This window comes from Puma concolor, chromosome A3, assembly GCF_028749965.1.
Source record: "Puma concolor isolate L17-30 chromosome A3, mPumCon1.1.hap2, whole genome shotgun sequence".
Lineage (NCBI taxonomy): Eukaryota > Metazoa > Chordata > Mammalia > Carnivora > Felidae > Puma > Puma concolor.
The window spans coordinates 50323130-50350610 of record NC_141669.1 but is presented as its reverse complement, the minus strand read 5'-3'; the positions used below and the strand labels follow the sequence as shown (position 1 = coordinate 50350610).

At 47.0% G+C, this 27481-nt stretch overlaps 4 protein-coding genes across 10 annotated transcripts in view; 1 reads left to right on the top strand and 3 right to left on the bottom strand.

The window, feature by feature from the left end:
- The window catches only part of DCTN1 (dynactin subunit 1), a 30646-nt gene extending 23722 nt beyond the window's left edge, over positions 1 to 6924 (bottom strand). Inside the window, exon 1 of the mRNA XM_086700793.1 lies at positions 6800 to 6924. The gene's annotated coding sequence lies outside the window, so the exon portion shown is untranslated. The remainder of the gene's footprint in view (positions 1 to 6799) is intronic.
- WDR54 (WD repeat domain 54) lies at positions 372 to 27423 on the top strand. Of its 6 annotated transcripts, XM_086700804.1 has the most exons (11): positions 372 to 624; positions 23304 to 23696; positions 24175 to 24397; positions 24550 to 24612; positions 25006 to 25072; positions 25163 to 25216; positions 25544 to 25671; positions 26562 to 26662; positions 26737 to 26899; positions 27085 to 27159; positions 27237 to 27423. In XM_086700804.1, the coding sequence occupies exons 3-11, from the start codon at positions 24176 to 24178 to the stop codon at positions 27366 to 27368; spliced, it is 1005 nt and encodes a 334-aa protein (XP_086556930.1). In that variant the 5' UTR covers positions 372 to 624; positions 23304 to 23696; position 24175; the 3' UTR covers positions 27369 to 27423. The 6 variants fall into 6 exon arrangements, with proteins under 6 accessions (XP_086556930.1, XP_025788138.1, XP_086556931.1 ...); XM_025932353.2 differs by lacking the exon at positions 372 to 624 and having other exon boundaries at positions 23664 to 23795; XM_086700805.1 differs by lacking the exons at positions 372 to 624; positions 23304 to 23696 and adding an exon at positions 23719 to 23844.
- LOC112869710 (retinol dehydrogenase 12-like) lies at positions 12993 to 18440 on the bottom strand. Of its 2 annotated transcripts, XM_025932828.2 has the most exons (6): positions 17935 to 18436; positions 17556 to 17795; positions 17204 to 17293; positions 14312 to 14500; positions 13738 to 13844; positions 12993 to 13618 (listed from the first exon to the last, which is right to left on the bottom strand). In XM_025932828.2, exons 1-6 carry the CDS (start codon positions 18110 to 18112, stop codon positions 13430 to 13432), a joined length of 993 nt encoding a protein of 330 aa, XP_025788613.1. In that variant the 5' UTR covers positions 18113 to 18436; the 3' UTR covers positions 12993 to 13429. The 2 variants fall into 2 exon arrangements, with proteins under 2 accessions (XP_025788613.1, XP_086556936.1); XM_086700810.1 differs by lacking the exon at positions 17204 to 17293 and having other exon boundaries at positions 17935 to 18440.
- On the bottom strand, positions 18770 to 23669 carry CA3H2orf81 (chromosome A3 C2orf81 homolog). Its single transcript, XM_025932463.2, has 4 exons — positions 23512 to 23669; positions 20636 to 20857; positions 20335 to 20556; positions 18770 to 20157 (listed from the first exon to the last, which is right to left on the bottom strand). Exons 1-4 carry the CDS (start codon positions 23527 to 23529, stop codon positions 18829 to 18831), a joined length of 1791 nt encoding a protein of 596 aa, XP_025788248.1. The 5' UTR covers positions 23530 to 23669; the 3' UTR covers positions 18770 to 18828.
- Positions 27424 to 27481: the final 58 nt, after the last annotated feature.

Genomic DNA, 27481 nt, shown 5'->3' with positions numbered 1-27481 from the left:
CTACAGCCCACTCCCAATCTGAATGCAGCTTGACTTCTTCCCAAAGTATCCCCTTCCTCCAAGAATACCCAGAGACTACCAGGCCTGCCTCCAGAGGGTTCAGACCCTGAAGAGTCAGGGAGGAAAGCTATACAATATGCCTCACTTATCCTCAATAAAGGAACTTTTGCAGGAAGGTAACAGGTACTTGAGTGCAGCCCCCAGCCCCATACTCAAGAACTACAACCTTCCCAGTGCTAGCAGGAGTCCTACTTAACAGCCTGTTTGAAGTTCCTGCCGGCTCCTCCCCATGAATCAACTGCAAATCTCTGGCACTAGGACCCTGCAGACAGGGAACCCTGAGCCTGCGCTCTAAAGAGAGAGATGCACCATTTCACAACTTCAGCAAAAGCCAAGGCAGCCAACAAAGCCACAGCCACCTTGGCTGTGCTTGGACTCTGCCTTTTGGGCAGCTCACCAGCCACTCCCCAGAAGCAGAGCATTCTGTCCTTTCTTTTTAAATCCACGTCATCATTTGATCATAATGGAAATCAATCTCCTCAAGTCACCACGCAAAGGCGTATCCATAGCAACCACAAGAGGAAGGACACAGAAATGATGCTCCAGTGGCTGCAGCAGAAAAAGGTAAGCCTGTTTCTCTTCCATTCATGCTATCCCACCATTCTCCCCCTTCACTCAAGCGCATCTTACCTGCAAATTCTATCACACTAAAGGGGATAACATAAAAGGCGAGTGTTAATAATCTATGCTATTATGTAAGGTTATATAGGTCTGTCTACTCCCATATGTGGCAGAAAAAAAATTCTCTTTTTCTGGTTGATGGAGACAATTCTCTTTTACATATTCACTGTCTCAGGTGACAGAATCTCTGCCTGCAATACCTGTCAAATCACTATCAGTTACTTGTCTTTCTAGTCGGATGCTACTCTCATTCAAGGATTTCAGAGTTTCCTACCTATTTGTAAAAGGCCAGTGGCAACACCGACCCCACTTCCCTGCCCACCCATGCCACAGTCGTGCTCACACACTGGCCAGGTAAGACTTGCTCTTAGCAGCCCGAGACTCTAGCCCCTCTAGGTCCAGAAAACTGGGGGCTGGGATTAAATTTCTGCCTTCTCTGGTGCCTAAGAGGAAGGAATGCCATTTCAGCAGAGGTAAGAGGCTCATCAAATATAAACACTACTAAGCCTAAGTAATCCTCCATGCCTTGATTTCCCCTTGTGTAAAATAGAGACAACAACAATACCTTTCTAACAAAGTTGTGAAAATTACACGAGGATGCCTTTAAAGCATTTAGAAGAGCACCTGGTATGGAGCATCAATAAACATCAGCCATTATTATTATTATTATTATTATGAGAAAGAGGAAGGAGAGGCCTACAATGCAAGATTCAAGTTCAGATTCTCTTGAAGAGAATACCAGGTCTACTCTCTTTCCCTGCCTCTGGACAGTTATTTCAAGCTTCCCTTACTAATTTCAAGTCCTATTCCTATTTGAGCCCACACCAGCACCCGCTCTCCTCAGCGGATAATTCTGCTGAAAAAGAAAACTGAACCTGTTAGATAAGAATTCCTTTGCAAATTTAGATACATCTGCAACCATCATTGCCTCTTTCTTCCTACATTCTTTCTTCTGTCGTTCCTCTTTCAAAGAAAATGATGTCCCATTCTTTTCAGAGCCAACCCTTCCACCCTCCTCTGAGGACCTGATTTAGCAATCATATTTTTTTCTCCTACCTTCAACTGCACCCTATCTACTAGCTCTTATACAGGATCAGGTAACCTATGCTCAAGACTCTTCTAGGAAAAACTGTCTCTAGTCACCGCTACCTCTTCCACGAGATGCCACCATCTCTCTCCCTTCCTTCCCTGTCAAACTACTCAAAGTGAGTACACCCTCCCTGTCCTCCCTTCCCATCCACTCCTCAATCTGGCTCAACCTGGCTCCTGTCCCTACCACTTCTCGGAAGCTGCTCACACTCCAAAAGTAGAAGAGCCTTGGTGATCCAACAATCCAGTCTCAAGGCCCATTTTCCAAGCTCGTCTTAACTTGACTTCCCTGTAGCAACTGAAGCTGCTGATCTTCCTGGAACATTTTCCTCTCCTAGCTCCCTGGACAACATTGTCTTACCTTGCACACCAATCCTTCTTGACTCCTCTGTCATCTTCAGCCTCCTATAAGCATAGCCAGGCTCATCCATTCCCGCAGCATCAACTCCCACTTACACCTACTGCCTCAGGCACAGATTCTCTTCAGAACCTCAGACCCACACTTCCACCTGTTTGCTAAGTGCCACGGACCCAAGTTCAACATAACTTAAAACACAGTTGGTAACTTCCCCCTCAAAAAATATTCTTTTTCTATATTCCCTTTAAAAAAAAAAAAAAAAGATTTTCTTTCATTTTTTTTTTTTTTTTTTTTTGAGAGAGAGAGAGAGAGAGAGAGAGAGAGAGAGAGAGAGAGCCTGCCTCTTAAGCAGGCTCCATGCCCAGTGCAGAGCCTGAGGCAGGACTCAACACAGGGCTCTTGACACAGGGCTCGATCGTGAGATCATGACTTGAGCCAAAATCAAGAGTCAGATGCTTAACTGACTGAGCCACCCAGGCACTCCTATATTCCCTCTTTACTACTGGCACCACCACTCACCCAAAACAGAAGACCAAGTCATCCTTAACAACTCCCTCTTTTGTTCTCAACAACCTGTTAATCATTATGTTAGGTTGACTGTCTCCACGGTTTCTCTCAGATTCATCCCCTTACCATCCCCACTAACCTAATCCTTACTTCAGTCTTAAGCCATGCCTATGTTATTACAAGAGTCTCCTACTAATGTCCCTGATCCAGATTCTCCCCTTTCGGTCTACTTCCTCAGTTAGCTTCCCAAAATAGAATCACATCATCTCCCTGCCCACAAAACTGAATCTGCTGAGCACAGCACTATAGACCATTAAAAACCTGGCCTCATTACATCTAGTCTCATCAATAACCTCTCCTTTGATCCCAAAGTTCGTATATTCCAGCTACATGGATCTATTTACCTTCCCCCCTTTGCCTCTATAAATGCTGCAAATGTCACCAAGGCCATTCTCTTTTCTCATCATTAAGGCTCAGCTCTATTATCATCTCTTTCCTGAAGACTCCCAATGTCTCCATGTAGAGCTAGCCATTCCCCCCTGTGCCCTCACACAGCACTTTGGACAGATCTCTATTACAACACCACGTTTTTATCAAAATATTGTCTCTCTTATCCCATGATGAATTCCTCCAGGGAAGGGAGTTTTTATTCATCTCAGTATCCTAAGCACTGAGCACAGAAGACATTTAATGTTAAATACAAGCCTGTACCAACACCAGGCTCTAGGGATATAAGCTGGCTCTGTCAACTTTCCCAGAGTAGCTTACCCTAAAAAGACCCCCACCATGGAGGAAATTAACAGTCATGCACACACAAACCCCAGCAGATGTACTCTTTCCTCTCCAGATAGGAGCCTAAGAAACTAAAAATGTAGGGACAGCCCCAGGTCCTATGGAATTTGGCAATGACACTAATTCTCAATCTCACATGCTTCCACAGTAGGAGAACCACAGAGAGACCTCTAGGCTTTAGCGCAAGTGCAGATCTGGGAAAACAGCTTGAGTGAGGCTCTGCGGGTGACAAAGGTCTAGTATTTGCTTAAGAGAAACCCTCAGGGGATATGTAGGAGCTTCAAGAGGTCAGAATGGACACTCAGTCTGGCCATCAGCCGAGTGCTACTGGTACTAGCCTGAACTCCAAAAAAAAAAAAAAAAAAATGATATAAAGCCAAATCCAGAGTCTCCAGGATGGCAAGGACCCTAAGGTAGATTTCAATCAGTCAACTGCTCAGCACTTACCTCCTCAGGGATGTGGATCCAGTTCTCATTTCCCTTGGTATGGGACAGACACCCAAGTCCCCACAGTACCACCAGTAGCTGTAGACAGGCCAAGCAACCTGGGAATCCTCTACTACAATCCCTCTCAACCCATAACTCCAGGCAGCCACTAGCAATGACAGAGAAGGTAGAGTAAAACATAGAGTGGCAGTTGTCAATGGTAGTATGAGTCTCCTGAATCTTGAATTCTCTGTAACAACTTCTCCTTTGTATCCTCATGTCAGTCAGGCCCAACTTAACCAATTCTTCCTTAGTATTGCCTCCTGCATCCTTCTTTTCTCCTCCATTACCATTGTCGCCACTTTGGTCACCATTTAATAGCTTTGAGAATTAAGGCAAGGCATTTTCCCCCTTTGGCGCCTCATCTGTAAAGCAGGATAACAGCTGCTCTGCCCACCTCACAGGACTATTAAATAAAATGGGATCATGCCGGTGGAAGGTTCTGTAATCTGTAAAATCTTATACACAAATATAAGGCATTCCTCTATCATCAACATAAATCCTCTACTACTAGGATGTGAAGTATATTTGGCTCCCTGCCTCTCTCCTTCTCCATTTCCAACCACATCATATATCACAGTAACACGATGATGCACTCTAAAATATTTTGTCCATATACTCACCTGCCCCAAATCTTTCACTGACATACCATTTCTTACTTAACCAAACAATTCTGGCTCTGACATATGCAGCGTCATCTCTGCACCACTGGCAGCTGCTTAGGATGCTTTCCCTAGTCTTGCAAGCCCCACCCAGCCTTCAAAGGCTAGCCAAAACCTCACTAGACTCCATGCAGAAAGACTAAATTTAAAAGAGGGATTTCAGGGGCATCTGGGTGGCTCAGTCGGTTGAGCGTCCGACTTCGGCTCAGGTCATGATCTCGCGGTTCGTGAGCTCGAGCCCCGCATCAGGCTCTGTGCTACCAAACAGCTCAGAGCCTGGAGCCTGCTTTGGATTCTGGGTCTCCCTCTCTCTCTCTCTCCCCCTCCCCTACTCATGCTCTGTCTCTCTCTGTCTCTCAAAAATAAATAAATGTTAAAAAAAAATAAAAGAGGGATTTGAAACAATGACATGGAAGAATTAAGGATAATTCAGCAGAGAAAATTTGGGAGGACAACCATCATCTAATACTTTACGAGTAACCTTTTTAAAGGGGGACTGTACACTTTTTTTCTGTTCAATTCTAAAAAATAACCTAGTACCAACAGGATGGAAGTTGCAGAGATGTATTTCAGTTAGTTGAAAAAGTTCCTTATTAAGCTATCTCAGGATGAAATGTAGTAAATTCCCCATTATTAGAAAATATTCAAGTCCAAACTGGCCATTTGGGAATGATATTTTAGATGGACTTCAACTATCACAAAGGTTACTGAACTTGAATCACAAGCATTTTAGATCTGAAAGGAACCTTACTGCTCTTCTAGTCCAGCCTCCTATTTTACAGACCTGGACAGGTGAAGGGGCTCATTCAAGGCAGCAAAGTTTATGTTACAAAGCAGGAAGCAGAACATGGTCTCTAAATTTCAATCCAGTGATCAACACCCTTGCTATTGAAAGTGTGGTCCATAGAGCAGCAGCAGCAGCATCACCTGGGAACTTGTTAGAAATGCAGAAACAGGGGCACTTGGGTGGCTCAGTCGGTTAAGTGTGGGACCTTCAATCATGACTCAGGTCATGATCTCATGGTTCAGTCTGTGAGATCCAGCCCCAAGTCAGGCTCTGTGCTGACAGTGTGGAGCCCGCTCGAGATTCTCTCTCCCTCTTTCCTTGCTCCTCCCCTGCTTGTGCGTGCTTAATAATAATAATAATGGAAAGAAAAGAAAGAAATGGAGAGCCCCCCGGAATCTGTTTTTAACAAGACCTGCAAGTCTATGAGCCATTAAAGTTTGAAAAGCACTGATCTACACAGTCCCTTCCAAACCCTGATTTTCTAATTCTGGAACTGCACTTCCTAAACTATCTCAGATGTTAAACAGAGTTAGCACCCAAGAAAAACAGCATTTCCCATTCAAATCTGGGAAAGTCTCCATACCATACTTTCAGTGATCTTGTTAGCACACTGAAGGCTCTGAAATATTCCAGAGAAAACTTTAACCATGAAGTTTCAAAACATATTTGAGCACATAATGCCTTAAAAGAAAAACGTTACAGTAATTTCCTTTAATATCCCAGTGGCTGAGGCTTTGGCAGTACACCAGGTAAAGAATGTCTATCTTGACCTCATCGCTCTTTGACTCTCAGTACCTTAAGCACACTGGATTAGTAAGTGGTCAACATGGGCTTGCTGTTCTCATCACTGCAATACATGAGGGGAAGCTTCTAAATCATTGCCTCTTTAAAAACGGCGGAGTTCCTGTGTGTGTGATTTACCTGTAGTTCTGCCTAAAGACAAGAGGAATGTGCAAGATGACTTCTCAAGAGTCATGCAGCCAGTTAAGGCGGACCCCAGCAGTGGGAGGCACAGACACAACAAACCCATATCCACGCCCCCACATTTCAGTCCTCTACGGTTTTTTTGTTTTTCTTTTGACACAAACTTCTCAACCATGTGCCCACAAGGAAACCTGTAGCTCGGAATGGGCTCAGGGGTGCCTCAGACACTCCCAGGAAAGGAGGGGGGCCCTCGCCGTTGCGGAGGAATTAGGAGGCAACACCACTCCGACCCCGGGAGAACACCACCAGACTGAAGAGTGCAGGTGGGTCGGACAGGCCCAGACTCAGGCAGGCGCCCACCCCGCCGCGGCCCATCCCTACCGTCCCCGCTCCGCACACCGGGTTCCATGCCGCGCCCCAGTCCAGCACCCGGCCCCCCGTCCACCGCCGGGAACCTAGCGAACACGCGGGGGGCTGCGGCGGAGACGGTTGGCAGGGTGGCCGCCTCCGTACCTGTCCTGTCAGGGGCTCCGCGCCCGGCTCCGGCCCCACCACCGGCGATCGACGCCCAAGTCCTTGCCGGGCGCGCCCCGCCCGCCCCGCCCGCGTGGGCTGCCCGACGCGCCGCCCGACCCCTCGAGGCCCGCCCCACACCCTCTCGCCCCAGAGGCCCAGAGTCGCTTGGGGTTCAGGGAACACGCTACTCTTCCCCGAAAACCAGCCAGGGTTAAAAACTGCGCGCTGAGCGCAGCCGAGGAGACCTCGGTCAGGCACAAAGCTGGACACCTGGAGCGAAATATGCGCGTGCGCACTGTGCCTGGGAAGCCAACGAGGACCACAGGAGAGAGGAGCCTCTAAGCCTGCGCCCTCTGCCGGCCGAGGGGAGACAGCGCACCGGGACTGGACGACTCGTTGCCCTAGGCAAATGGCTCCCCAGGGGTCATTCGCTAAGCTTTTGAGTGCTAAACTGCTAATTAAAACATTAGTGGCAAGCCATATCTCATCAGTTAGCTTGAGGAAAAAAATAAATTTTGCTGCTACTCAGTGTTATCCATATGGGGATACAGGCATTCTTATGCCCTTGTTTTTTTTTTTTCCCCACAAGTTTATTCATTTATTCTGAGAGAGAGAGAGAGAGAGAGAGAGATATCTCGAGCTGAGGAAGGGGCAGAGAGAGAGGGAGAAGATAACAAGCAGGCTCATGAAACGAACCTCGAGACCACGACCTGAGCCGAAACGAAGAATCAGACGCTCAACTGAGCCAACCAGGCACCCCCCTCGTGCCCTTATGATGGGAATGTAAAATAATGCCAATGTACATAATGGCATTTTGGTTCTTTTAATTTAGAAAGAAAAAAAATTAAAAGGACAAACTCCTTGACCCAATGTAGCCACTTTTTTTTTAAAGCATTACTTAAAAAAAAATTTGTTGTTGTTGTTATTAATGTTTATTTTTGAGAGAAAGAGCGCAAGACGGAGAGGGGCAGATAGAGAGGGAGACACAGAATCCGAAGCAGAGTCTGAGCTGTCAGCACAGAGCCCTAAGAGGGGATGGAACCCACAAACCGGGAGATCATGACCTGAGCCGAAGTCAGAAGCTTAACGGACTGAACCACCCAGGTGCCTCCAATGTAACCACTTCTAATAGTGTAGCCAAAGAAATGAAATAATAGGACAAGTGTTCAAAGATACTTGTTCAAGGATGTTGGGAGAGCCAGGATTTGATAGATGGAGGGTTTGAATTCTAACTGCAATTTGTGGGCTGTGTGAGATCTTAGGTGAGTTACTTAACTCCTTCCGTGTCCCTGTTTCCTCACTTGTAAAATGAGAATGTTAATAATAGTATCTATATTATTAGGTTGTTAGAAGATTAAATGAATCCATGTAAAAAGCCTGAATGATAACTATTGTTTCGTTTATCTCAGTTAATCTAAGAGTGAAAACAACCTGGGGTGCCTGGCTGTCTCAGTAGAGCACTTGATTTGTGGTCTCAGGGTCATGTGTTTACACCCCACATTGGGGTGTAAAGATCAAATCAATATAAACAGTATGCACTGAAAAACCTCCCTTCAAACTTAGTTCTCATCCACTCCTTCCCCCTGCCCGGTACAGGTAACCCTTGTTTTTACAGTTTCTTGCTTATCCATTAAATGTTTTATGCAAATACAAACAAATAAGAATACATAGTCTTAGTCCTCCCATTTCTTATGCAAAAGGTAGCATGCTATATATACTTGTACCTTGGTTTCTTGACCTAATATATCCTGGAGATCTTTCTAAATCGGTAAATAGAGATCTTCCTTATTCATTTTTTTCAGCTGCATAGTACTCTATTGCCTGGATATACATAATTTATGAACCAGCCTCTTCTGGGGGGGATACTTTATTTCCAGTCTTTTGCCAGTTGCAAACAAGACTACAGTGAATCACCTTGTACACATGACACTCCGTATGTGAGTAGGTATATACAGATAGGATAAATCTGGATCAAATAATAAATGCATCTGTAATTTTAGTAGAAATGGCCTCCATTCCCTTCAATTAAAGAGAAATGGCATATGAAAATAAATTTATTTATTTTTTTTTTTTTTTCAACGTTTATTTATTTTTGGGACAGAGAGAGACAGAGCATGAACGGGGGAGGGGCAGAGAGAGAGGGAGACACAGAATCGGAAACAGGCTCCAGGCTCTGAGCCATCAGCCCGGAGCCCGACGCGGGGCTCGAACTCACGGAGCGCGAGATCGTGACCTGGCTGAAGTCGGACGCTTAACCGACTGCGCCACCCAGGCGCCCCTGAAAATAAATTTAAAAGGCACTGTATGCACATACTTTTTCTTGTGGTAACACATACGTAAATTTTACCCTTTTAACCTTTTTTTTTTTTTTTTTTGAGAAAGAGAGAGTACAAGTGGAGGAGGGGCAGAGGGAGACAGAATCTTAAGCAGACTCTGTGCTCCTCGTGGAGCCTGATGAGGAGCTGGATCTCACAACCATGAGATCATGACCTGAGCTGAAATGAAGAGTCGGATGCTCATTTTAGCCATTTTTAAGCATACAGTTCAATGGAACTAAGTACACTTACATTATTCTGCAACTGTAGGAGCCAAGGGCAGTCTACCCCAAAATGTGTCACTTTGGCATGCAGCTTATTTCAAGCTAAAAATAATCAAGGCCCAAAAGAGGAAGAAATTTTCACCTCCCACCTAACTGCTTAAAAGAACTTAAATAGAGGACCCTCTTCAGGAAGAGAGCTCTCACCATAGATAACTACATTATAATATTAACTAGGGGTGGTAAATAGGGAGGAACCTAGCACTGCCTGTTTGATCAAAGTCTCTTCTATGTCCCTTATCCCTCTCTCTCTTTTTTTTTTAATGTTTATTTATTTTGAGGGAGAGATGCAGAGTGTGAGTACGGGGGAGGGGCAGAGAGAGAGGGAGACTCAGAATTTTTCTCCTATTAATCTGTCCCACGTCAATTTAATTCTTAGATCAGCTAGAATACTTTTGAAGTGTAAAGGAAAACCAGCACAACCATCACCACTATCCAAACTCAGAAGTAAAAATGAAGAAACAGGACCAAATCAAACTCAAAAGCTTCTGCACAACAAAAGAAATAATTAACAAAATGAAATGGCAGCCTACAGAATGGGAGAAAATTTTTGCAAACCATATATCGAATAAAGGGTTAATATCCAAAATATACGAAGAACTAACACAACAACAAAAACAGTATGATTAAAGAATTTCCAGAAGAACTAAATAGAAAATTTTCCAGAGAGGGCAATAAAAGTGACCAACAGGCACATGAAAAGTTGTTCCAAATCACTAATCACCAGGGAAATAAAAATAAACACCACAATGAGGTATCACTTCTTATCTGTTAAAGAAAATGCTATCATTAAGAAGACAAGAGACAATAGGTGCTGGTGAGGATGAGGTGAAAATGGAAGCCTTATAAAACCTGTTGGGGGGAATGTAAATTAGTCTAACCACGGTGAAAACAATATGGAGTTTCCTTAAAAAATTAAAAACAGATCTACTGTATGGCCCAGCAATTCTACTTCTGAGTATATACCCAAAGAAAATGAAAACAGGTTTTCAACAAGATATATGTACACCCGTGTTTATCCCAACATTACTCACAATAGCCAAAATAATATGGAAACACCCAAACATCCATCAATGGATGAATGGATTACTATACGTATGTGTGTGTATATATATATATATATATATATATATATATATTTATATTTATATATGTATTATACATATACAGATATGTGTAGGTATATATCTAGATAGATAGATAGATAGATAATTAAATATTATTGAGCCATGAGAAAAAAAGGATCTCTTGCCATTTGTGGCAACACGGATGGACCTTAAGTACATTATGCTAAGTGAGATAAGTCAGATGAAGAAAGACAAATATAGTATGATATCATTTATATGGGCAATCTAAAAAAGTCAAACTTGTGAAAAAAACAAAGTAAAATGGTGGTTACTACAAGATGGAGGATAGGAAGGATAAGATCAATGGTGTTTAAGGATATAAACTTGTAACGAGTAGAAAACAAGTCATAGAAGTCTGATGCATGGTGTGATGGACATAGACAATAATACTGTACTGTAATGATGTGATAAATATTGCTTCAATGGCAGTCATATTACATATATAAATGTATCAAAGTAACACACTGTACACGTTAAACTTATAAAATTTAACGTGTCAGATTTATCAAATAAATAAATAGAAATACAGGAGACATATATATCCTCAGATTCAGGAAACCCAAGGGATTCCCACCAGAACAAACAAAAAGAAATACACATCTGGATTAAAAGTAGTGAAACTGCAGGAAAGCAATGACAATAATAAAACCATAAAAGGAGCAACACAGAAAAGGCATTTCCTACAAAGTACTGTTAGATTAATATCTGATTTCTCATAGCAGCAATGAAAGCCAGGAGACAAAGAAATTATGCTCAGTGAGATAAAAGACAATACTTGTCGGCTTATAATTCCTTAGCCAGCAAAATGATCCCTCAAAAATGGTGAAATAAAGACATTTTCAAGCAAATAAAACTGAGACGGTTCTTTGGATCCCATATGAGCTTTTTATTGCTGCATAACCAATTACTACACTCAGCGGCTTGAAAGAACACGGGTACTGTCTGTTTCTGTGGACGAGGAGTCTGGGTACAGATTAGCTGGATCCTTTATTCAGGGTCTCACCAGGCGGAAATCACCATGTACTGCAGGGCTGCAATCTCATCTGGGCTCCGGGTGCTCTTCCAGACTCACTGGGTATTGGCAGAATTCAGTTCCCGAGGAATGGCCCTCTCCACAATGTGGCAATTTATTTCTTCATGGTAAACAGGAGAGTCTTTCTGGCTTCTGGGAAAACCTAAACACTTTTAGAGGGCTCACCTGATTAGGACAGGCCCACCCAATTTCAAATAGGCAGGTTGAAATTTTTTTACTAACCACTAAAGGACATAAATAGATTGCATACTTTCAAAACAAGAGAGGGAATCCACAAATGGAAAAATCATTGCACTGTACTCTAAGAGGCTCCAACCAGCCTTCTTTCCCTCCCTCACTCAGGGTCATACTCAGATCACAGTCTGGTGGCCCTCTCAGCTTCTCCCAGCTTCCTTCCCATTTTCTCTTGCAGCCGTTTCCCATAATAGGTTTCTTGAACATTCAATCCTAACTTGGCAACTGGTTCTCAGATGACGTCCATGGATTAACACAAATCCCCAATTCATTGTATAAAATGAATACATCCATGACAGCAAAACCAGACAATGGCAATATAGGCAAAGAAAAGTACAGGCCAGGGGCACCTGGCTGGCTGAGCTGGAAGAGTGTGCAACTCTTCCTCTTGGAGCAGTGAGTTCAAGCCCAACGTTGAGTGCAGAGATTGCTTAAATAAAAGTTTAAGAAGAAAAGTATAGGTCAATCTCATTTACGAACACAGTGCAAAGTGCTAAACAATAATGAGCATGTTCAATTTAGCAATGTCTATACAACACTGCGACCAGAAATGCTAGGTGGGGCTTACTGGGTTTACTTCAGAAATACAGGGTTGGTTTAACGCTAGAATATCTATGAGGGTCTCCTAGAAAAAGAAACAAAAATTAGAATACTTGAAAGGGAAGAAGTAAAACTTATTTTTCCTAGATGGGGTGATTTTCTATGTAGAAAAACCAAAAGCACCTACAGAGAACTCATTAAAATTAGACAACTTTTCCAAGTCGTTTGATAGACAATCAGCACACAAAGGTTAAAGAGCCCCATTTACAATAGTGTCAAAATTAAGGTACCTGAATTAGATATAGTAAAACTGGTGCAAGATTTTATGGATAAAATTATTGAAAATTTGGTAAAGCTATTAAAGAGAGTTAAATAGATAGGAGTATACTTGTCCAAGGTTAGGAAAACTGGACATCATAGATGGAATGCAACCACAAAAAGTATTCATGTATGTGTGTGAAATTTGAAGAGCCGATCCCCAAATTTATACAGATGAACCAAGACCTGAGGGAAAAAACAATTGGCTCCCACCACCAGAATTCACTGATCTGAATGCTTGGCTCATCACCCAGGAGCAGCTGGTTTAACGGAAATGTGGAATGATCATCTGCAGGCTCAGTTACAGTACCAGTTGAGAGACAACACTCTGTGAAGTCAGACTGCTATCCTACAGGATGTGGTATATGCTTTAATCAAGATGGCATTGTGTGGTGCTGTCTCCCCCAGAGTCAGCAAGTACATGGGTAGAAACTAAGCGATACAGGTGGAAGTTTCCCTTCTTCCAGCACCCCTAATCCCCACTGGAAGGAGTTTTACACCCCCCCCCCCCCCGGTCACCACAACGTGGGACTCTGTAGATTTGGAGATCCCAGTATCCAAGGAATGAACACTTCCATTAGAGAACTGGCAGTAAAGTAGAAGCTAAAACTGTCCCCTGGCTAATCTGAGCTCTCATGCCACTGAGGCAACAGGAAAAGGACGTGATTGCTATACTAGACAAGGTGATTGATGCTTGGAGCCAACAAACAAAAGGCAGGATCAGAGTAGGGGCTGGGAATCAGGGAGGATGGCAAAGTTAGGGCTGGGGGCACGGAGGATCAGTCCATCTTGTCCAGGTTTGTTAGCTGGACCGTGGCATTCCAGAGCCTTTGGGCCGCTTGAGGATCCTGAGCAGCTTTCGCGGGAAGAATTATCCTACAGGAACTGCTAAAATATTTTCCAGAAATGCCATCCAGCTCCTTTGCCAAGCTCAGGTAGAGGACTGGGACTGCACCTTGTCTGACATCCTGTAGAGACATGGGGGAAGAGAAGGAGTCATGCCAAGCTGACTTTAGCCTACTGGGGACACACAGAAGCAGAGCCCTGCCCCACCCTCTTCAGGCTAGCCAGCTCCTCCCCTACCCACCTTACAGAAGAAGCTGAAGAGCCAAAAGAGGAAGCGGTATGACCAAGAAAAATGCTTCATGATACTTGTGTACACTATACCCGGGTCCACAGAGTTCACAGTCACACCTGAAAGGATGAGACACAAGTAGAGCATGGGAAGAAAGAGTTAAGTGCGGTTCTCCAGTATGCAATAATGCAAAGATCCTACCAGGTCTGTGGGCAGACGTAACCAGGAAGGACCAGGAGGACCAGGAAGTCGGTCCTCTGGAACTTACACGAATGGTAGCGTTCAAGCCAGTAAGGAGACATAAGTATTTGAAAGCATTGGGTGAACTTTAGGAGGAACATAACGGATGGTGTTGGTATTGGAAAATACTGAGAGGAAAGGGATGTTAGGAGTGATAAGAGAGTTGGAAAGATTGAAAGGGAGATGTGAAGACAGACTTGAGTGAAATACAGGCTGCATAGATGAAAAATGGCAGAGATTAACAGCTGGGTTGGGGGACACTAGCCAGAACATATTGGGATGAGATGTGGACTGTTGGGAGGTGGTGTTGGGAATGGAGGAATAAGGGGGTTTCACAGGCAATTACCTGTCCCTTGAAGTCTCCGGGCAAGCTCCCCAGTGAAGGAGGTCAAGAGCAGTTTGCTGCAGTCATAATTCTGGTTAAAGATCAAGGGTTTACCAGCCCCTGTCAGATGTTCCTCATCAACATACCCATATGCATGCCGAAAGGAAGACACATTCACCACCCGGGCTGATCCTGCCCGCTGTAGGGCCCCTGGGTAGAAAGAGAACCACACTCATTCGATCCAAGTTCTGGAGTGAACTCCCATGCCCACTCCCCAACCTACCTCTCCAGGTGACTCCAAGAGAGCAGGGACCATCCAGGATTTTCAGGATAGGGTCACTGCCCACCCCCCACATTCCCCAGGCTAGGCACAGGACAGCTTAATGTGAACTGAGACTCATTTTCATTAGCTACTTTCCTAATGTTTTTCCTCCTCTTTCATTGTAGAGTTTGGACTTTTGCCTTGTTTTTCTTCCACTTGCCAGCTGGAGCTAATTTAATGGATCCTTATTTATGTTTTACCTCATTGGTGGCCAAGAGGGAAAAGGAGAGACTGGAGACATCATGTAACCTGTCTTTCACATATTTGTCACCCAAATGTTCGTTAGGTCTCTGGATCGTGACAGACACCAAGATAGGTGCTAAGGACATAAGGGTGCTAGGTTGAGTGGGGAAAGAAATGTGTATAGAGACACTTGGGAAAGTGTTAAAAAAACAAACAAACAAACCACTATCTTCCAAAGTAAAAAAAAAAATAAATAAATACAATAAATAGTACAAATTAAATCTTAAAAAAAAAAAGTGGGTGGGGGGCACCTGAGTGGCTCAGTCAGTTGAGTGTCCCACTCTTGATTTCAGCTCAGGTCATGATCTCATGGTTCATGAGATCGAGCCCCACATCAGGCTCTGCACTGACAGAACGGAGTCTGCTTGGGATTGTCTCTCTCCCTCTCTCTCTGCCCCTCCCCCTTTCAAAATAAATACATAAACATTAAAAAAAATGTTAAGTGCCTTACTATATACATATATATATGTGTGTATATATATATGTATATATGTATATATACATATATATATACACACATATATATATATATAGTCTGGATTCTATAAAATACTAAAAATAGTAGTTGTCACATATGAGTTTACAGTGTTCAAAATGCTAAAACTATTTTGAGCCCTACATTTAAATTAAGAATCACAAATGAAAAATTGAGCAGGTGGTATTTAGCCAAAATTTTGCTGGAAAAAAGAATTATTCTTAAAGAGAACAGACCCCAAACTTTTAGGCATAGTGACATAAAGACTAAAGGGGCTCACAGCCTAACTGGAGACCGATCATCCTGGAACAATGTCAATGCAGGAACAGAGATGTGTACAAGGGCTAAGGGAGCCCCATAAATGGGAGGCTGCTGGGGGAGGTGAAAGACAAGATTCACAGCACGGGCAGTATCTGTGCTCAGTCTTGGTGGATGAACTAAATAAAGTTAGTCAGGGTAAAAGAGTGGGAGAGGACAGTGCAGATAGAGGCAACTACATGTGCAAAAAGCACAGCTGGAGGGGGGAAAAAGTGCGGACCAAGAGCTACAGATTGTGTGCTAGAGAGAAAAGTGTGGATTAAGGAAGGGCAAAAGGCGAGGCTCAGTCTGCAGGGGGTCTGTAAGTGGAGATAAGGGGTTTAGAGTCTCTCCTGTAAAGGATAGAGTACCTTCCTTCCAAGGATTTTAAGCAAGTAATATGGTGAAAAGTGATTTCTAGAAGTGGCAAGAAGAAGAATAGATAAGAGAAGAAGAAGAGAAAAGACAGTTTAAGAACCTACTACTAAGCAAGGTGCAGCCAGGGTGTTCGAATTTTTGCAAAGGAGACAAAACATTCCTACTTGCAAACCCATACAGTTTTGCCTTGTGCTTGTTCACTTTCCCTTTGTGGCTAATTTAATCAGCCACTAAAGAGCCCATGAGATCCTGGCAACACAAACTGCCTCCCAAGAGGCAAACGGGTAGCTGATTTTCAAGGAGAAGAGGAGAGGGTTTTTGTTTTTTTTGTTTGTTTGTTTTTAATGTTTATTCAGTTTTTGAGAGAGAGACAGAGAGTGAGCGGGGGAGGGCAGAGAGAGAGGGAGACACAGAATCCAAAGCAGGGTCCAGGCTCTGAACTCCCAGCTGCCAGCACAGAGCCCAAAGCAAGTCTTGAACTCACAAACTGAGTGATCAAGACCTGAGCCAAAGTTGGCTGCTTAACCGACTGAGCCACCCAGGCGCCCCTGAGAGGAGAGTTTTTGAAATGTCATCCCTTTTGTACGCTTTCAGTTTTATGTTTTGGACACATATTACCTAACCCCCAAAATTGATTTTATTTTAAAGAGGGTGCAATCCAGGAGAAAATGTTAGGAAGAAAGTGCCCACCACTCACTCTGCCCCAGCTTCCCCAGCAAGAACCCAAACCTCCTTAAGTAGAAAAGATTCAAAAATCAGAAAGTCAAAGGACTTGGGTCCAAGACAGTGATGTGTTCTGTCTAGATTCCTGGGGGATATTGAGCTATTTGAGAGCAGGAAGTAGGCATTCTTGGTGTCTATATTCCTAGTGGTCTAGTGCCACCCTTAAGAAGCTCTTGTCGAGATGACTGACTCTACTGGTTTACCTAGAACTCAGAGCTGGGGGAAAGAGAGGTGGATCTTATATCCCCTTGCCGGTTATATTTTGGCCTGACCGATTTTAGTACCAGCCTCCCAGTCCTGACTTAGGTCAGGCGGGTTGCCCTGCTGTGTGCATCAAAAAGCTTACTGTGTCATCACTCGGTGAACAGCTGAGGCCAAGGGAAAGGAAGTAGCCATTGGAAACAGTAAGCTACGAAAATGCCAGGGGAATGAGAAGTGAGGGCAGCACAGAAGGTAGGCAGCCATCCTTCCTTACCTCGGAGTAGATTTGTAAGCAGAAAGGGCCCAACATAGTTGGTGGCAAAGGTGAGATCAAGGCCCTCTTGGGTAAGTGTCTTGGGAAATCCTGGGAGGAAATGAGAACATAGGTAGTGGGTGATGGAGGGATACAGACCTAGGGCATATATTGGCATTCAGTAGAAACTCCACAGGAACATGTACGTGCAAGGATGGGGGCTATTACTCAAGGTAGGCTTTTTAGGATCACGTACGAATTAAAGTTATTCAGCAGGGTGCACCAGTTAGGTTTGGGGTGCCTGTTTTAGGGTCCCTGAACTGGAAAGGAGGCTCCTGCAATGTGTCTGGGGGCAGCAGTTCAAGGCATGTACCGCAGGCTCCAGCATTGTTAACCAGCAGATGTATCTCAGGACACTCCTGCAGAAGCCACCGGGAAAAGCTACGGATGGAGGCCATAGAGCTCAAGTCCACCTGGCCAAGCAGGAGGCAGTTGTTCTTCGAGGCTACTTGGATCTCAGCCAGGGCTTGCTGTCCACACTCCCAGTTACGGCAGGCAAGGATCACCCGGGCCCCACGGCGGGCCAGCTCCTGGGACACGGCCTTCCCAATACCTGTAGAAGGGCAGTTTCAGAATAGGCTAGTCTGGGGTGTGACTAAAGTGCGTGCTGGCCCTCTGGCCAGCCTCACTGGGGCTACTGGGGGACTGGACTGAGACGCCAAATGAGGTGGCAGGATGAGAAGGGCACTCACCACTGTTGGCTCCAGTCACCACCGCTGTCTTCCCAGTCAAGTCTGTGGAGCAGTGCTGGAGGTCCCAAAGATGAGACTTATGCCAAGGCCACATACATAGTCTATGCAGGAGGACCAGAATGAGCAGGACAGAGCCAGGGCTCCAGACAAGGGTGCTGAGTAGAGACCACTGCAACATTGCAAAAACTTGCTGACCTCCTACCAGAAGTGTTGTGCCGAAGTGAAGGTAATTTGGGGAGGAGCTAGTCAAAGCTGAGTGGGGTTGAGCAGTCAGGCTGGTGTGCTGTCCAGGACACAAAATTTAAAGAGGCAGTTACTCTCTGATTTGTTCAAGCAACCTGTTTGAAACTGAAAGTGAACTCCACCTTCAACTGAGTGCCTTAGTCACTTGATTGCCTCGCTGCTATCCTTGGCCTAGAGTCAGTGTTCTCCTGTGTAGGCTCATAGTGGTCTACAAGTGAAACTTGGACTTCCACCCTAAGGTGAATTTATGAGCTCCAGAACTGGAGAAGCAAAATATCAAATTTCTCCCATCTTTAATCACGGTGTGCTTAAGCAGGGCTGTCCCCTCAGTCCCCTACTGCAAAGAGACTCTTAAGTTCGTCCAGTTGAAGCAGACCCGACCTGTAGCCCTTATGTCTATTCCTTTGTAGAGAGGGAGATGGTTCTCCAGAATGCCTCTGCTGGGGAGCAACCTTGGCCCTAATGCAGGGTCTCCTAAGGGTGGAAATGGGGTTATTCCCTGGACCCAGTGTTCCACAACCTTCCAGGCCGTCAGGACAACTGCTCCTGAGTAAGCACCCTTGGAAGAAACTGACAGACATCAGGCCAACTCTTAAAGCAACTGAGGTGTTTATTCTGGCAAGTAGAAAGAAGGAAAGTACTGGCTGAGCTTCAGGACCCAGAATGGGTCAGGTCCTTGGAGAGGAGTGGCCACACTTTGGGTGTTGAGTTCTTCGTTAGCTGTCTCATGGTCACCTGAGGCTTTGGGGCACCGGTCTGGATGGGGTGCTGCTGGATGGGAAGAGAGATGCTGCCTTCTGTGTCTGCCTGCTGGGGTACTGCAGATCTGAGCAGCACCTGGGTGGTTGGGTTCCACAAGCTCACACCAGGAGCCAGCTTCACTGCCTCAGGCAGCAACATGGGCTTCCACATCACCTGGGACGTGGCCTCGAGGACTCGGGATGCCATCTGAGGCCACCTGTGTGGATCCTGACCCTCCAGGTCCCTGGGATGAAGGCCATGCAGAGGTACGTGGCAGCGGCCTACCCACATCTCGCCCAGCAACTCAGCCGCCCCCTCCCAGCCACTGGGCCACTTGGCACCTGGCCACTGTTTAGGGCTGGGGCTCCGGGCCAGATCCTGGAGGGTTGGGTGGGTGGCAAGAAAGCGAAGCCCAGGGCTGGGAAAGGCCAGCTTTGACCCAAAGCCTGGTGGCGGTGGGCCTAAGCTCAGAGAGGGGGATTGGAGAGCAGGGCCCGGGCCCAAGACACGGAAAGGAGCACTAGGCGAGAGAGAAAAGAAAACTGTCGGGGAGACGCGGACACTGGGGCCCGGTGCTAGGGGTCTGGCCCGAGCCTCCGTCTTCCCGCCCCTCTTGCTCCCGCGGTAGGCTTCCAGCGGGCGCGCCTCGAAGTCTGGAACCAGAACCTCAGCCAGCGGGCGCACCCAGTGGCGCGGCAGCCGCGCGGGGTCCAGGCGCGCCCGGGCCATGCGTCCCACCCTGTAGTGACGCGCGCCCCGCAGCGCGTCCGCGCACCTAGGCTCCTGTGGCTCGAATGAGGAGGAGGGGCCGTCCATGCGGGGCACTTTCTCCTTCTTGAGCTTCAGCCAGTCCCCAGCCGCGTGCGGCTGGGCGGTGCAATGATAGAGGTCCTCCAGCGAGAACTGGGAGCTGCCGGGCGGTACCCTCTGGGCTGATGCCTGGGTGCTGGCTACCTGGGACAAATCCGGAAAAGGTGGGGGACTGCCGTCGACAGCCATCTCCACCGACAGCTGGCTGCTCGAGTTCAAGGATCCAGCCGAAGACTGATGGTCTCCGGCCTGGACGTCCAGTTCCTCTAAAAGGCCCTCGGTCCCTGTCTCCTGAAACAGCTCTGGGGTAGGTGGGGGGCCCAGAGTGACTCGCAGCTCTGGAGAAGGCTCCCAAGATTCCATCTGCTCCTGAGAGCCTCTCGCCGTCCACGATCTTCCTAAAGAGATCTGGTCCACGCTCCCTCGGTCCTAGGGATATACACCGAGGTTAGGGGTGGAGGGTGGATAGTGACACATTGGAAAGGGGAGAGAGGAACTAAGGGTGGAGGAATCCAGAGAGGCCGTGAGGAGAAGGAAGACGCAGCGGCGGCGGCGAGGCACAGAGTAGGGGGATGAGGGGCGGAGGGAGCTGGGGGCTGTGCTTACTTCGCCTTGGAAGATCTCCTCCAGCCCCACAGAGGCGGGCGCTTGCAGCACGGGCACTGATCCCTGAGCCCAGGCATCCGTCGTGCATGCCAAAGGTTCCTCGTCCTCGCCCCACGTGGGGTCCTCGGCCACTGCAGATTCTCCCTCGTCCCTGGCCAGGAAGCGCCACTCGGTGATCTGCAACATCGCCTCCCGGGCCTGACTGATGGTGAATGGAATGCACTACGGAGGTGAGAGAGGGTCTTAGCCCAGTTTGGGGGGGCGGGGTGGAGATGGTCTGGAAACCCCCATCCAGACCCACCTGCTGGGTCAGGTAGACTTTGAAGGCAGAGTCCATTACTCGCGTCATCAGATCAGCCAAGATGTCCCCCACAACATCCTCTCCCTCCTCGAGGGCCGTGAACGCCATCCATTCCGCTTCCGTGAGCCGCCCAGGCACGATGTCCACCTGTGGTACCTGAACCGTAGGCGGTCGCGCCTTTTCCGCCTTGGATCGGGTCACCCCGCGGTCCCGGATCTGCCTCTGTGAGGAAAGAACGGGGCAATCAGGGCAGGAAACCTGGAAAAGTGTAATGGGGACGCAGCTATAGGCTAGGAAGACGCTTTCTCAAGTTGTCCAGTAGGAAGGAAAAGCCTTTTGAGAGGAACAGGCAGTCCACTAAGAGCCTACAATGTGTCAGATGCATTTTTAGATGTTCGACCTAGCTAATTTAATTTTCTTAACAGCTCACTAAATCCATTTTACAAAGAAACTGAAACAACACAAATTAACCATCACTTGCTTGACATTACAGAGTATACCCAAACTATATATAGCTCTAAGGCCACAGTCCCTGCTATTGGCACTAGTTCAAAAGGTTCAAAGTCCTTGAGAGTTCAAAGAACTTAAATGGTTAGTGCTCTTTAGAGCCTCCTCCCTCCCCTAAATCAACTTAGATCCTCATTTCACAATATACATCTAAATAAACTCCAGATGAATTAAAGGATACACACATGCAAATAAAATAAAAATATAAGCAAAAAATTAAATGTAGGAAAAAATAGGTTAAATTGTCATACAATTTCCGGGCGAGAAAGACCTACCGAAGCATAAAAGCTATGTAAGAAATAATAAAGAAATAGCTATATATATGTATATATATATATATATATATGCAAATTTTTTCCTGTACATATTTTAAAAACACTCCTAAGTACAAGCTGACAGTAGTTACCATTTACTGGCACTTAAGTGTTTCATTTACATACAATCGACTCAAGTCTTACATTTTTAGACTACATGCTATTTTTATCCTCATTTTGCAGAATTTGCCCAGATTACACAGCAAGAAAGTAGTGGAGTCATAATTCATATGCAGGTCTGTCTGCCCCTAGAACCTGACTTTATCCTGCTTTCAAAAAATTGCAATAAATATAAGAAAGGATAAATATTCCCAAGTATACTAAAAACTCATATAAAAATAATAAAAAGCCTAAGACCCCAAGGATAAGCAAAGGACATAACATTTCACAAAAGTGGAACTGCAAATGACTAACAAACATTTGAAAAGGTGTCCAACCTTCCTTCCTTTAAGGCATATTCTGAAGTGAAAATCACAATATATCCTTCAATACTCTCTGAGCTGTCATTTACAATAGCATAATATTTAAAACATTTAAACATATTTAAAACATATGTGTAACAAAAAGAATATATGGTTAATTGTGTGCCCTCTATATTATGGAATATTATGCAATGATTAAAGATAATCTTTAGGAAGAATTTACAATGGCACATGAAAATACTTATGATGTAATGATACATGATAGAAACAGGGTATAAAATGAGATATCAATATCATCTCAGTTGTATAAACCATTATGTGTGAAAGAAAAGGAAAACACCAAAACTGTAACAGTGGATATGTTTATTTCTTGTGCTCTTCTCTATTTTATAAGTTCTCTGTACTATAATGAGGCTTTATCCTTTTATAATCAAGAAAACGCCATGTAAAAAGAAAAAGATTGGTTCCATAAATTCATTTTAGGGACATAAGAAATTTATGAGCAGATTCTTGGGAACCTCCTCACTTTCCTTCAAGTCTCTCTGAACCTGGTTCTTTCCAAAATGTACCTCTAAATGTAATCTTCCCAAATCTTTGCCTCCTCACCCCAACCTTATTGCTTCATACCAGATGTCCTCCCAAATTCATTCTCCCCCAAATCTGGTGTTTCCTAAACCTTACACTGAACCTCAAAATCCCTTAAGTGTCATTTCCCTTTTCTGCTGGTGAAAACAGCCCTGGTGGCAAACCCAGGGAATAACCCACAGCCCAGACCAGGCTTGGCCAGAGCAGGGCACGTAGGGTCCGGAGAGGAGAGTCTGTTTCTTGTATTTACCCTCCCAGTGTTTCATGGGTGGCACCGGTGATAGCGATCGTGCCTAGACATGGCCTGACCAGAGGGGCTAGAAATATTATAGCACAAAACCTCCTCAAATCTGTTTTATTTAAAGTTTCCTTGGCTTTTAAACAATTTGACTTAAAAAAAATTGTTTTAATGTTTTATTTATTTTTGAGAGAGAGAGACAGAGCACGAGCGGGGGAGGAGCAGAGAGAGAGAGGGAGACACAATCTGAAACACGCTCCAGGCTCTGAGTTGTCAACACAGAGCCCGACGCGGGGCTCAAACTCACAAACCCTGAGATCATGACCTGAGCCAAAGCCGGGCGCTCAACTGACTGAGCCACCCAGGCGCCCCATAAACAATTTGACTTTTAAGTGCAGCCTCAGAGTTGTTTAATCCATTTCTTTCTCTTAAAAATCCTTGAAAGGGAGTTTATTTAGCAACACCTCTCCCCAATGCCTGACCAATTCTGGTTTATCCATTTGAATGGGTACCGCAGTATAAGAGACTTATTACATGCATTAGCTGCTTCCAAAAAGCCCTGTTCTTGGGTTCTGCACCACCCATTTGACTTTTTCCTTCAGGTTCCGACTGTGGCAGAGCGTGTTAGCGTGCGTGGTGGAGATGTAGATTTTCTGCCCGAGACCGACGTGGCTTCCTTGGTCACCACCAACGCTCCCATGGTGGGCCGGCGCCGACTAGCGCGGAGCCTACCCGATGCATGGTTCCCGCCACCGACCTTAAAGGCCGATTCCGGTGCTCCAGCGCACCCCCAGCCGAGCTGAAGCTCACCGAGCCTTCGTGAGCCATCGCCGCAGCGGTCGCTCCAACCCCGGGGTTTCAAGCAGCTTCCCAGCCTTGCTGCCGCCGCTCCTGCCTAACCTTCGCCCTAGCAACGGCGCCTAGCACCGAGAGGCTCACCCCTCGCAGGCCGACTCGCCCCGCCCACAGTTGCCCTGGCAACCGCGCCGCGCTCTGTACGTTTGGGTTGCTCGGCCCCGCCTATTGGCCGTGCGTACGTGCGTCGTCTCTATGGTGGCGGTGGATTCGCAGGGACCTCAAGATTCCGCAGTCAGGCAAGCCGACCTGCGGGTGTGAACTCTGACCCTCGCCGGGAGCTTCAGGGTGCCAGCTGAAGGAAGAGGGGTGCGGTGGCTACCCTGCCTCACCCCGCCTTCGCTCGGGCGCTTGGGGCCATCGGGTCCTGTGCCATCACCATTCCTCCTCTGGGATTTCCCCATCGCCCCATGACTCAGCCCTAGGGTTCCCTTTTCCCGCTCCCCAAGACCTCCCCGCTCCGGACTCTCCTATCGCCATCCTCGGGTTCCCCATCACATCCTTACCCACTCCCAGTGGTCTTTAGTGCCTCATGACAGCACCCCCCCATTCCTCCCGCTGTAATCACCGCTGTCTACTGTTCGCAGCGCGCCTGTGACTCGAGCCTCTCTTCACTAGGATGTTCCGCCGGGAGCGCTCCATTCCCCTTAGAGGTTCGGCCGCTGCACTGTGCAACAACCTCAGTGTGCTGCAGTTGCCCTCCCGCAACCTCACACATTTTGGGGTAGTCCATGGACCCAGCGCCCAGCTTGTCAGCGCTGCCCCTGAAGGTGTGCCCTTGGCCCAGCGCCAGCTCCACGCTAAGGAGGGAGCCGGAGTGAGCCCTCCGCTTATCACCCAGGTGAGTGGTGTTGCTGAACCCGGTCCTAAGCTCTGTCCTTCCTCTCCAAACCTCAAGGAATAGGCCTTCCCTAACCCTCTGATTTAACGCTCTTCTGAGTCCTCCTGTCCTCTGCTCTGACCACTTCTTCCGACTGGGCCACTTCCCTCTAGGTCCATTGGTGTGTCCTCCCCTTCCGAGTGTTGCTGGTACTCACCTCACATCGAGGAATACAGGTAAGAAGAGGCGCTTCCTACCCTCCCCCAGTAGAGTTTTCTCAACTCCTCCCCAAAGCCCCTAGACCCTTCCCTACTTGTCTCTAAATGCTTACAAACTTTTCACATGTTTAGCTCATTCTTCCTCGGTTCTCATCTTCCTTTCTCCCGTCTTTTCCAGTTCCCAAGTGCCATCTCCAATACCTTCCCCTTTACTAGCTGTATGACCTTCGACAATTTAGTTAACTTATCAGAGCCTCAGTGTCCTCCTCTGTAAGATGGGAATAAAAACTGCCTGCCTTCCAGAGTTGTTTTGAGGATTAAATGGGCTAAGGCCTGACATGAATATGTGAAGTACACAGCTCAGCAAAGGTCAGCTGGATTGTGCCCCCATCCTTGCTTCTTGTCTTGCAGATGTACGAGTCAGATGGCTCTGTCATGGTCTATTGGCACGCACTGGACTCTGGAGATGCATCTCCAGGTACCTGCAGGACTTGAGTGCCATCAGGGTAGGGAGTGTTGGGTGGGGCTGGAGGTGCTATTTCTAATTGTTTTCCCCTTTCATACTCAGTACAGGCTGTGTTTGCCCGAGGGATTGCTGCCAGTGGCCACTTCATCTGTGTGGGTGAGGGAGCCAAAGGCAGGGAATTGGGGGGTGCTGGAGTATAGGGGTGTGGGCTTTGGCCAGAAAGATGCTGAAGGTTTGAGGGAATTTTTGAGGGTTAGAGGGAAGGATGGGATCGAAGGAAGCCCTTAGAGACTCCAGAAAAGCATGGAGGGCTTCAGAGGGGCAGGGTAGGATAGAATAATGGTGGTCACTGGAGGAGCAGAGCTGTTGGGGCCCCGTGTCGGGGGGTTGTTATGAAGGTTTATGGGATGGCGGGAGTGCTACGTGTGGTGGTTGGACACTGGGGAGGATCAGGAAGCCATCAGTGGGACACTGGTTCCGCAGGAACATGGTCGGGCCGGATACTGGTGTTTGACATCCCAGCCAAGGGTCCTAACATTGTACTGAGTGAAGAGCTGGCTGGACACCAGACACCAGTCACAGACATTGCCACCGAACCTGCCCAGGGACAGGTGAGTGGATTCCCCCTACCAATTCCAAGGAGCCTGGGAGCCTTCCCATTTTGGGAGGCAGGACACCCGGGTTTAAGTCTTGACTGTCACTAAGCAGCTGGATGGCTTTGGGCAAATTGCTGCACTTTCCTAGGCTTCAGCAACCTTAAGTCCAGTGATGAAGCCTGACTTTCCATTTACGTGGCATTTAGTAGTTCATGAACACTTTTCAATACTAGTGTGGATTGAGGAGTTGGGACAGATGTTTTCTAAGATGCTTTCCAAGTCTGACACATGCAGCTTCCTTTTCTGGACTTGGGCAAGTCCTACCTATTCAGACCCACCCCCAGTGCCACTCTCTCTGGGAAGCCATCCCCCTATTTCCGTTCTCACTGATCTCCCTTGGCAGAACCCTGAATCGGTACTACTCTCAAAGACAACTCTTGTCTCCCTAATTGGATTGCAAACCTCTTGAGAGCAGGGGATGTATCTTCTAATTCATATGCTCCACCGCACCTGACCCACAGCTGGGCCCATGGGCTATGTTGCCTGCCTGGAGTTGGGGGTTCTCAAGAGGTTTGGACTCTAGTCATGACTGTCACTGGCTCCCTGCAGGACCTCCAGAAGGTTGTAACACTATGGGCTCAGTTTTACTATCCTTCCAGGGAAGATTGTTATATCCCTCTCCTAACACATGGTTTGTCGGGGGTCAGGGGGAGTGAGGCTCTAAGGAAAGCAAAGAAAGCTTTTTATGCATCCTGGGGGAACCCTCCATTCAGCCCAGGAGAGCTGCATGTCTTGCCCTTTCCCTAGAGAGACAAAGATGCGAATGCTGTGTCCCCTCCCCTCCTGCTCTGTATACAGGACCCAGCAGGGGGAAAGGGAAGGACTGATCCTGCTTTTCTCCTTAGGACTGTGTGGCTGACATGGTGACGGCAGATGACTCAGGCTTGCTGTGTGTCTGGCGGTCAGGGCCCGAATTCAAATTATTGACCCGAATTCCAGGATTTGGGTAGGTGAGGTGGAAGGAGACTGATGCCTTCCTGAGGGGTCCAAGGAAATTAAAGTGGGTTATCACCCTTGCAGGGTCCCATGCCCTTCCGTGCAGCTGTGGCATGGGACAGTAGCAGCAGGCTACGGGGATGGGCAGGTGCGTCTGTATGAGGCCGGCACAGGAACTCTGCATGTCCAGATCAGCGCCCATGCCCGGGCCATCTGCGCCCTGGACCTGGCTTCCGAGGCGGGCAAGGTCAGTCTCCTTCTTCATCCCTCCATACCCTGTTCCTGGTGCTGGGGATGTTGAGAGAAAGTCCACAGACTTGTCTGCTGCTCAGTGTAGCCCTCTCCCTGGGTATCTGGACCAGGCACCCCAGCCTATCCTGGTCCCCTGTCGGCATGTACCAATGCCCACTCAGCCCACCACCTTTTCTATAGCTTCTCTCTGCAGCCGAAGACACCTTTGTACACATCTGGAAACTGAGCAGGAGCCCAGAGAGTGGCTACACTGAGGTGTGTGTGGTGGCAGGAGTGGAGAGGGGGGCCCAAGCCTGAGGCAGCAGGCCCTGAGCAGCCCTCTTCTCCCCCAGGTGGAACACTGTCATGGTGAGTGTGTGCCTGACACCCAGGTGTGTGGTGCCCGATTCTGTGACCCCTCGGGGAGCTCCTTTGCTGTGACTGGCTATGACCTCGCTGAGATCCTGAGATTCAGCAGCGTGTGAGAGAAGAGCAGTCCTCCTTTCTCCCTGTGGTGTTTATAAAGTACCCCTCCTCCCAGCCCTTGTCTGATTACTCAGTATCACAGTTATACTTCACAACTCCTGGTCAACTAAGC

Bases quoted from the DNA above. Each gene is read 5' to 3' on its own strand.
- CA3H2orf81 (XM_025932463.2), bottom strand. The intron at 20,557-20,635 runs GTGGGTCTGGAT...TCACCTCCGTAG, and splicing joins AAGTCTACCTGACCCAGCAG to TGCATTCCATTCACCATCAG. The intron at 20,158-20,334 runs GTAAGCACAGCC...GTATATCCCTAG, and splicing joins AGGAGATCTTCCAAGGCGAA to GACCGAGGGAGCGTGGACCA.
- WDR54 (XM_025932353.2), top strand. From the start codon at position 23,752: ATGGTGGCGGTGGATTCGCAGGGACCTCAAGATTCCGCAGTCAG. The intron at 24,398-24,549 runs GTGAGTGGTGTT...ACTTCCCTCTAG, and splicing joins GCCCTCCGCTTATCACCCAG to GTCCATTGGTGTGTCCTCCC. The intron at 24,613-25,005 runs GTAAGAAGAGGC...CTTGTCTTGCAG, and splicing joins CCTCACATCGAGGAATACAG to ATGTACGAGTCAGATGGCTC.
- LOC112869710 (XM_025932828.2), bottom strand. From the start codon at position 18,112: ATGTTGCAGTGGTCTCTACTCAGCACCCTTGTCTGGAGCCCTGGCTCT. The intron at 14,501-17,203 runs GTAAGGAAGGAT...CTTTCTACCCAG, and splicing joins GCTTACAAATCTACTCCGAG to GGGCCCTACAGCGGGCAGGA. The intron at 13,845-14,311 runs GTAATTGCCTGT...TCATCCTTTCAG, and splicing joins CCGGAGACTTCAAGGGACAG to GTGTGACTGTGAACTCTGTG.